Source organism: Apis dorsata, unplaced genomic scaffold (genome assembly GCF_000469605.1).
Source record: "Apis dorsata unplaced genomic scaffold, Apis dorsata 1.3 scaffold_1055, whole genome shotgun sequence".
Classification (NCBI taxonomy): Eukaryota; Metazoa; Arthropoda; class Insecta; order Hymenoptera; family Apidae; genus Apis; species Apis dorsata.
In genome coordinates, this window is record NW_006264153.1 from 230,690 (window position 1) to 240,933 (window position 10,244).

The 10,244-nt window shown below is 22.8% G+C and overlaps 2 protein-coding genes across 4 annotated transcripts in view; one reads left to right on the forward strand and one right to left on the reverse strand.

The window, feature by feature from the left end:
- LOC102670692 (glutamine synthetase 2 cytoplasmic) overlaps window positions 1–7,739 on the forward strand; it is a 21,751-nt gene extending 14,012 nt beyond the window's left edge. The window contains exons 2-3 of one of the 3 annotated variants that reach the window (XM_006624406.2): window positions 4,052–4,242; window positions 5,757–6,837. In XM_006624406.2, coding sequence (XP_006624469.1) covers window positions 4,059–4,242; window positions 5,757–6,682 — 1,110 coding nt within the window. In that variant the 5' untranslated portion in view covers window positions 4,052–4,058 and the 3' untranslated portion in view covers window positions 6,683–6,837. Of the gene's footprint in view, window positions 1–4,051; window positions 4,243–5,756 lie in introns of all 3 variants that reach the window. The other 2 variants (XM_006624405.2, XM_006624407.2) reach the window with 2 other exon arrangements.
- A 484-nt stretch (window positions 7,740–8,223) lies between these two features.
- On the reverse strand, window positions 8,224–9,920 carry LOC102682009 (surfeit locus protein 1). The gene is made up of 5 exons (XM_006624404.2): window positions 9,635–9,920; window positions 9,405–9,526; window positions 9,152–9,340; window positions 8,884–9,057; window positions 8,224–8,530 (listed from the first exon to the last, which is right to left on the reverse strand). Exons 1-5 carry the CDS (start codon window positions 9,851–9,853, stop codon window positions 8,314–8,316), a joined length of 921 nt encoding a protein of 306 aa, XP_006624467.1. The 5' UTR covers window positions 9,854–9,920; the 3' UTR covers window positions 8,224–8,313.
- Between the last annotated feature and the right edge of the window lie 324 nt (window positions 9,921–10,244).

A 10,244-nucleotide genomic window follows, 5' to 3' on the forward strand; every position in this document is an offset into this window, starting at 1 on the left:
AAACATCTACAGTCTATTTATAACAAATGGATAATAAAGTGTATATGTCGTATGTATGGATAAATGTAAAATAAATTAAAAATAAAAAATAAGTGTATAAAAAATGTAAAAAACATTACATAAAAATTAAAAATATAAAAAATATATAAAAAATACAAGTGAAATAAAATTGAATAAATATAGCAAAAAATAAATAAATATATATATATATAGCAATAAATAAATATATAAATAAACTTTCAACTTTCAACTTTATTATCATCCATAAATGAAGTATTACATAACGTAATAATTGTGTTAACTCTTGATCTTTATTCTCCTTTTAATTCTAACACGACAAATTAAATTCTATAATACAAAGGGACAGTTATGTTTCTTGTTTTAATTAATCGTGAATCATTGATACAGGTGCTTGTAATTTATATGAGGTATCAAAATATCTAACTCAATAAAATGCAAAAATTGAATTGAACGAATAAAATGGAAAAGATATAGATATTGAGTTTTCTTTTGTGCAATATATAAAAGATGCATTTTGTTTGAACTATAATAAGAATACATGTATAATACCTAATAATATAATACATAAGCAAATAAAAAACTTAGTATTATTTTTTTTTTTTATGTATTTTTTATTTTTTTAAATTAGTGCATTTTGTTATTGCTTTTATTATTTGTTTTGTGTATTTCGTTTAATGAAACATACAATATTTATAAAATTTTTAATTTCTTAAATATGCCATTAATAAACGAACTAGTCTTTATTTTTTTTCTCTATGTTTTTAAGTAGTAAATAATTCATACAATTATGATTGTTTTAGAACTCGTTTACTGAATCATAAGAAACACGCATGAGCAGTTAATGTCGATTAAAGATGATTATATAATTACAAAATGATTTTTTGATTGTGTGTGTACATGAAACTATATAATTTTTTTATTCAAAAATGAACATATTAGTGGAAATTTTCCATTCATTCGTGGCAAAGAATTGTATAATTTCTGTACTTCTTTTTCTTTAATGGATCACTTGGCTGCTGATGATCCATGATAGAAAAATTGGAATTCACTACAATTTATTTTAAATATTATTTTATTTTATATTATTATTCTTCTATTGTTATTTTTAATTTGATGTGTTACATCATATTCAGAAATTTGCATGTGTCGTAAAATTGATGTACTCATTTATATATTCATATATTCATTTCGATTTAATTAGAGAATCCTTTCCTTAAATTTCGGTTCTTTCATTTTTTTTCTTACTAATTAAATTTATTCGGATTTTGCTTTCAAAGTTTCCATTGATTCTCATTTCTTTATTATATATCTGATTTATTAAAATGAACAAAAGTTTCATTTCTATTTAATCTTTCATAATTTTATAATTTTTTATTTGCAAGTACTTGTTTTTTTTCTAAATTGATAATTAATATACAAAATTTTAAGAACAATTCTTATATTTTAAAATGACTTATAATTTGTTTAATTTAGATTTTTTTTTTTTATAATTTATTTATTCTTATAAAAAATAATCTGTTATTAGATTAAATAAATTGCAGTGATTAGATATTATGAGCGATAAATTAGCAATTAAATTAATATTTAAAATTTAATATTTCGTGAAAACTTTGTGAAAATTTTTTAATCAAAATATGATCTTATTTTCTTAATGCTTTTAATTATATGGTCGCAATAAATAAGTACGAAATATGATGGAATATTGCAAATTTTATTATACGTTTATATTGTATATAATTGTCTCTCGAATAATACGCGAATTAGATCGCATATAATTTTTCAATTTAATATTTAATTGCATAGCAGATTAACTACAATAATCCACAGTATTCCATTTATCTTTAAACCTTATTTATTGAAACGAAATTCTTGTTAATACTTGACTAAATGAATTGCCTATTGAAATTATTTATCTTTTATTATCCTATTATAATTCTATCATAATTGAATGAGAAATTATAATAGTGAAGATAGAATCATTGAAATATGAATGCATGAACTCTCACTTTTATGTCAATTGTTTGTTTCTTAATAAATAGAGTTATATTGTGTATTGAAAGCCATCTTTCATATTTTAATATCTAATTAATTGATGTTATATTTATAATTTTATTATTATTCATAATGATAGACGATAAAAATAAATTTAATAGTTAATTTATAATGTGTACTTACATGAACTTCGAAATTTTTGATGAAATAAACTTAACCTATAAATTAAATATAGATTAAAAAATGTTGCATGAGATTAATAATAGATATAATTATTGGTAATAATTTCATAAAGATTTATTGAAAGATTTGTTTGTCATTGAATCAACATATGGAATATTTTTGATTGTTTCTTGCTTTTGATATAATGTAATTAAATTTTTATCACATAAAATGATAAAAAGAAAAATAAACCAAACATGCAAGAAAAGATTCCATGATACTTAGTTGCCAGTTTTCTTTTCATAATTGCTGTACATATGTCAATATAAACGCAATGCCGTTTTTATTAGCATTTAGTTGCTATTGCTTTTCACGTAATAATGTAAACAAAAATTATATAAAATTATATGTGTATATTAATAATCGAAATATTTTTTTTTTAAATTCAAAATACAAAGAAAAAAGAAAGAGAAGTTGATAATTATAGGATGAGTTTTTTAAAATATGAAACAAAAGAAAATATATAAAAAATTTTCTATTTTAAAAAAATGCGATTTTTTTTTCTTATTATATTTGAACATGATTTTGAAAATATTTTATTATTATATTTTCTAAAATTTAATCCACAATTTAATTATTTTTTTTTTTTTTTGCCTTAATTTATGTGAAAATTACTGCTATGATGAATTGGTAAATGTATGTTGCCTTGACTACCAATTCACTTACAAGGTCGGATTCGTAATAATTCTGTATGATTAATATTAGATATCCCGTGTGAAATTTATTTAAATAAAATTTTAATCTTTTATAAGTTGAATAAGAATATTTAACTATTTATTTACATGTTAATTCTAAATGAATTACAAAATACTACATATAAAAAATTAATTATAAAATAAATATCACATAGTATAATATTTTTAAAAAATATTTGATTTAGAAAGTTATATAGAAAAAGTTAGTTAATTTCATTAAATATCTTATTTATTTACATTCAATCATTTGTATTTATAATAAATTTTTATTTTCTATATCTAATCTTGCAAGTTTTATTATTTTTCCTTAATTTCACTTAAAATAGAAATATAAGCTTAATAAATCCAGTTATAGATCACATCCTATATAAAATATGCTTACAACCTGACAAATTTAAAATACAAACACGTAGCATGAAACTTTTTAATATATATTTACTATATTTTTATATTCTATTAGTTTCAACAGTCGTCCAAAGAAGAAAGAGAAAAAATAATAAAAATAGTCAAGAACGACCTTCGAAACGTTCGAAATATTTGCACGTGCGTGGTTAGGGTTATGATATCAGTTAGACTTTGGGAACGTCATTTGAACGCTTACTCGTAGGCGACTGGCAGCATGCGTGTATATTTTCCGGAATAACACGCGATTCCCGCGTGAGTGATGCGTGATGCCTAATGCGTGTTGCGTGATATGTAGGCGCACCTCTCTTTCTACTCTATCGAAAATAAATCAAGAGAATCCTTTATACTTGTATACCACTGCATCTAACACGTGCGAATGGATCCTCATTAATATTACAAAAATACGCGTTCCTGCTACCATGCGGCGCCACCATTCACCTAACTCTAAACCAATGTTCTTCGATAAATATCGAAATGAACGATTCGAATGTAAAAGTTAGATGTGTTAGAAATTTTTTTCTATTTGAGACTGAACAGAACTAGAACATAATCAAATTTTGAAATTATTTCCATTTTTCGAGAACAATTTTTTATAATATGAAAAAATTAAGATTCCAGATAATCAAAATATTGAAATATGTGATATTTGAATAATATATATGTATATGTATTATATTTACAGAATATATTTATTTACAATTTTTATCATGTTGCAGCATTACAATGTCACGTGTCATACTGAAGGAATCGCCGAATGCGGCCTTAGACAAAACCTTGTTAAATAAGTACCTCGACCTGCCTCAACCGGAAAATAAAATTCAAGCGAAATACATCTGGATTGATGGTACCGGTGAAAGCTTGCGAAGCAAAACTAGGACGGTAGATTTTATACCAAAACATCCATCAGGTTAATTTATTTTATTATATTTTTTTTTTTGTAAAAATATAATTTAACATCTTAGAAATTTTTAATTCTAAAACCTAATATATATATTTTTTTTTAATTTCTGAATAAAATATGTTTCAAGAAAATTTAAAAAAAAGAAACATTAAAAATTTATAATAATTTGAATAAAATTTTATAAATAATTTTATTAGATTTTCATTTGATCACTTGCGGAAATATTTCATGATATAAAATATTGAACAGAAAAAATAATATTTTCTTTGTTTATGAAAAAAAATCAAATATCATAATTATGGATTAAAAACACAAACATGACAAAAATATGAATATAATATTTTAATTCATGACTTGTAATTTATTCAAATTGATATATCTCATATGATATTCTTATGAGTATTCTCTTTCAAAAGGACACATACACCGAAAACCTCATTTAATATTGATTACAGAAACTTGACCATGAATATGTCTTATATCTTCATCATATTATATCATTATGAATATAATCTTATTATCTATCTTCAATAACTTTCATTACTTATTTATTTATCTCGTTTTATTGAAGTATTCTTTGTTTCTTATATTCTTTTTGTTAGAAAACTTAATCTAATATTAATTTCAAATTACTTAATTTAAATTATGAAGATAAAAAATCTGATTTATATTTTCTACATTTATTTGCGAATAATATTGCACTTTTTAATTAAAATTTATATAAATAATGAAAAAGCAATTTTTTAACATAATAATAAATATAAACACTAATACATATATTTCGATTAACTAAAATTTATTCATATTTTAAATATATATAATGCTTGTTGCAAAAGTATTCAATTATCATACAAATAATGCAACATTATTATTTAATTACATTAAATATTATATCACGATAGAAATTATATTTGATAAATTATATTTAAAATTTTATATATGTTAAATATTTTCATTTCGAAATATTCATCATTTTTTCATTTTTTATATATGGATGTAATTCACGAATGATATAAGATGAATGTTAATAACATAACAATCTGTAAAATTATTACTGCATTTTATACTCGATACATTAGTTTCAAATGTTTCTTAGTAAACGAATAATCTTTATGATATTCTACATACTATTAACTATAGCGCATAAAATATAAAAACATTTGAATATCAATGATCAATAGATTCGATTAAGGAATCTGGAATGTTCTTCAAATTATAAAATTAATATTGATATTCAAATATATTTCAATGATTGAAAATCATAGTTATGTTTTTCAAGTAATCTTTTGGATTGCAGCAATTTTTCAGTATCATTTAACTGAATCAATTTAATATTATTGGTATTTTTAAAAGATTATATTATTAAAATTTTATTATAAATTTAATATTATTAATAGATCAGATTAAAACTATAAAGAATTCCACAGTATATAAATTAAAGTAAAAAAAAAATATAAAATTTATATCAATTATATATTAGAAAATATTTGTTTAATTAAATATCAATTTCTTCTTTTCAGATTTACCAATATGGACCTTCGACGGTAGTTCAACTTACCAAGCAGACGGCGCAAACAGCGATATTTTCCTATGTCCGGTGGCAATTTATAACGACCCCTTTCGTCGTGGAAATAACAAATTAGTATTATGTGATACCTACTACAGTGACATGACTCCAACTACATCTAACAAACGTTCCAAATGTAATCAGGCTATGGAAGCTATTAAAGATGAAGATCCATGGTTCGGAATTGAACAAGAATATACTTTCCTTGATTTTGATGGTAGACCACTTGGTTGGCCAAAAAATGGTTTCCCTAAGCCTCAAGGACCTTACTATTGTGGTGTAGGCGCCGACAAAGTAATTGGTCGCGAAATCGTCGAGGCTCATTATCGAGCTTGCCTTTATGCTGGTGTAAAAATTGCCGGTACTAATGCAGAAGTTATGCCCTCACAATGGGAATTTCAAGTCGGTCCATGTAGTGGAATATCTGCTGGGGATGACTTATGGATTGCTAGATTTATTCTTCATCGTGTAGCTGAGGAGTTTGGTGTGATTGTTAGTTTAGATCCGAAAATTATGGATGGTTCGTGGAATGGTGCAGGTGCACATACAAACTTCTCGACAAAATCGATGCGTGCCGAAAATGGTATTGCCGAAATTGAGAAAGCAATTGATAAGTTGAGCAAGCAACATCTAAGGCACATTCAAGCATATGATCCACGCGGAGGAAAAGACAATGAGCGACGTCTGACTGGAAAATGCGAGACCAGTAGTATATACGACTTCAGTGCTGGTGTGGCCAATCGTAATGTTAGTATTCGCATTCCTCGTGGAGTTGCTGAAGAAAAGAAAGGTTATTTGGAAGACAGAAGACCTAGCAGTAATTGCGATCCTTACTCGGTGTGTCATGCTTTGGTGCGCACTTGTGTCCTAAATGAATAAAAAAACTTCAAATTATTTCCAAACAGGCAGCGGAAAGGAGAAATTGGACGAAAAATTTTGTAGTGCAATAGTGATCGTATCTTCGTGAAGCATATTCAATGAAAATGTATGTAAAATTATTTCTAAAATTAAAAATGTAAAAAAAAAAAAAAAAAGAGGATAAATGCGAGCGAGATATTTGATAGAAACATAAATTTACTTTTTCTTCTTTTGTTTTAATGTATTTTGCAAAATTTTTGCAAATCAAACGATTTATATTTTTTATTTAATATGTTTAAAGAATATAATAAGATCGTTAAAATTATATATGTATACATTAAATATTAAGAGAAAGTTATTTTTCGATTATTTTCCGCGCACAGAATGTTTAATGCTTTTTACAGTTATTTAATTATAGCATCGCAATAAGATGAATTTCATTTGTTATATCGTTTAATATATTGCATAAATGTTTTGAAATCAGAATGATTCATCAACTATTGTTCATAAATCTTGGTGCTCATAAGAAGAAAATAGAGAAGAAAATATGTATGTCAAATATGAATATGTATACTATATTTCAATGATATATTGCATTTTTTGGAACAAATTTTGCGATCAGTTCATATGCAATAAATCATCTGATTGTTTCCTTCCTGAGTGCTATGATTTAAAATATTAGGATAACAGATTTTAAGGCTAGACGCGATAATCTTATGAAAGTACTATAAAACTGCATATATTTAATCTTCCGCATCTCTTTTGTTTTTTAATACATTTGAAAATGTATATTTGGTTAAAATACTACAGTGATATGAAACGATTTATATATTGTTTATAAAATTTATCATTTAAACGAATATTATTACAGAATAAAGTAAAATAAATACATAACGCTTAATATTATATAAACATTATGTTTTAATAAAATATACGTATTTTTTGAATAAATATAAATATCTTTTGGTACCTGAAATGCTAGAATGAGTGCCATCGATTATATATCGCTATAATGATATATTATATTTTATAAAGGCACAATAAATTGGAAAGTTCAATAAACACGTCCTTTATCACATTTATCGTTTGAATTATTACTCGCTTATTGCGAAAGCGATAATAAATATTAATTATTATGTTACTATAAATACGTATATATATATATGAAAAAAAGGAAAGTCGATGTAGGTGTGTATTTTCATATTTGTATGGTATATTTTCATATTTGTATTTTCTATGCTGACTTCTTTAATGTAATTGTATACCATGACCATTGTTGACAATTTTGTTGGTAGTGGTTATCATTATTGTTGTTATAATAATAAAAAACAACATTTTTGATGAATAATCGATATTTTTTTCTTTATATAGAATATTTTTTTTTTATATTATAAAATAAAAAAATTCTATGTTATCATTAGATGTTAAATTATATAAAAATAAATATTAAATTATATAGAAATATTAAACCAATAATAATTTATGATTTAAATATATATATATTCATATATGTATTATATACATCATATAATATGATCACAGTAATATGGAAAGAAACATAATTTAATTTATATTATTAATATTATTTTCTAATAATTTTTTTTTTATACTGTTACATGTTTATGTGTAATATATATAGTATATACTTGTTTTCATTCTACAAATGGTATTCGTTTTATAAATTTCCTATACCACATGTATGCAGTTGCAGCAGACAAACAATACCATGTAAGAATATAACTTAAATGCTCATTTCGTAATTCCACTATTGTTTGTCCACCAAGCGGATATTTATTTGGATTATTGTTAACAATCATTTCTATATACACAGGAGATGCATCCCCTTTTTTAGCCATAGCATCCACATCTCTAAAAAGTAAGTAAATGTATAATTATTGTTCAATTATTAATATATTAATAAAACTGAAAATTAAACCAAAAATTAAATGATTATTTCATAAGAAATAAGAAATATCCGTTTTTATGTTATCAATTAACTAAGATATTCTTATTTTAAGATAATTATAATCTTTAATCTTATAATCTTTCAAAAGAGATGTAAAAATTATTGATAATTATCAAAATTTTAATCTAAAATTACATTAATGATCAAAATCTCTAAAATTATTTTTTTAAACAATTCTCGATTAATGATATGAGATTTTAATATTATTTATTGCTGTTCATATTAGTTTATTAGAAGAAAAATATATTTTCATTACCTATAATACCACATATTATTATATGGACGATTTTTAGGAACAAAAGGTGGTCTTCGTTCACTTATTCTTAAAATTCCAATAATTTCTGTTTCGCCTTTTATTTGATTTTCTTCTTTCTTTGATGAATGTTTAAATGATTTTGGAATCCAACCTCGATTCACCAAAATTGTTAAACTGTAAAATATTTTAAAATTTTATATCAAAAAAAGAATTTATAATATATTTATAAATATTTATAATTTAAATAAACTTAAAAACTTCTATTTACTCTCGATCTGCTAATTTAAAAGGTGTAATGATATGATATCCTCTTCCTGTTTTATTTATTGCAAAATTAGTTTCTACTGGTTTACCATCTTTTATTAAACTTTTATATCCTATCATAAACTCCTTGTCATATAAAAAAGTTCCTTTTACTTTAATGGGGTAATATTCTTTTGATTTCAAATCTTCTAAACTAAATAAAATCATTTATTATTTTATATAATTTTTCAATATTATAAATTTAACTTGTGTCTTACTTTTCTGGTAATTCAATTGGTTCATGGTTAGTACGGCTTTTCAATTTATCTATTAAACTTCTTTTCCATTGAAGTCTTTGAATTTGCCATGTACCAAGCATAAAAGCACAAATTGGTATGCTCTATTTTAACATTTTTTTAATATAAAAAAATATTTATTAGTCTATAATATTCATTATTTTTAATATTTATACATAATAATATATATAATATTTATGATTTTAACTTACCAATAAACAATATTCGACAAAAGAAATTTTTTCTTTTGAATCATAAGAATTATCATATTTATTTTCAAACAAGTTCGTTTTGAAACTTCTATTATATGGTTTTTGAATATTTATAACATTACATGATAATCGAGATAAATTTTCTTTGCTTAGAAATCGAGAAATGATAACATAATATGGGTTTCTTACTTTCGTAAAAATTTTGATTGGTAACTTCATTATTTATATATATTTGCTTCAACTTTTATAGGTTATGTTTCTTCTACTTTGGAATAACAATAAATATATAGTATTAAATTATATTCATATGACAAATGGAATAATATAGATAATAAAAAAAATAATTTAAAGACAATAAAAAAATTTTTGCTTTTATTTATAATTATAATAATGAAAAAAATTAATGATAAAATTTAAATATATAATTATATTATTAACATTATTATTAACATAGAAAAAATTAAATGTTATAATAAAGTATTATAAATTTTATAAGAAAGTATTATAAAGTATTATAAATTATTATTTGTATATTGAAATACAGAAATTCTTTTTTTATTTTTAAGCAAAACTCATATTTTGATTATTATTATCACATTATGATTATTTT

Coding starts and splice junctions, on each gene's coding strand:
- LOC102682009 (XM_006624404.2), bottom strand. CDS start 9,853: ATGAAGTTACCAATCAAAATTTTTACGAAAGTAAGAAACCCATATTAT. Junction 9,058..9,151: donor TTTAAATTAGCAGATCGAGA/GTAAATAGAAGT, acceptor AATATTTTACAG/TTTAACAATTTTGGTGAATC. Junction 8,531..8,883: donor AATAATATGTGGTATTATAG/GTAATGAAAATA, acceptor CTTACTTTTTAG/AGATGTGGATGCTATGGCTA.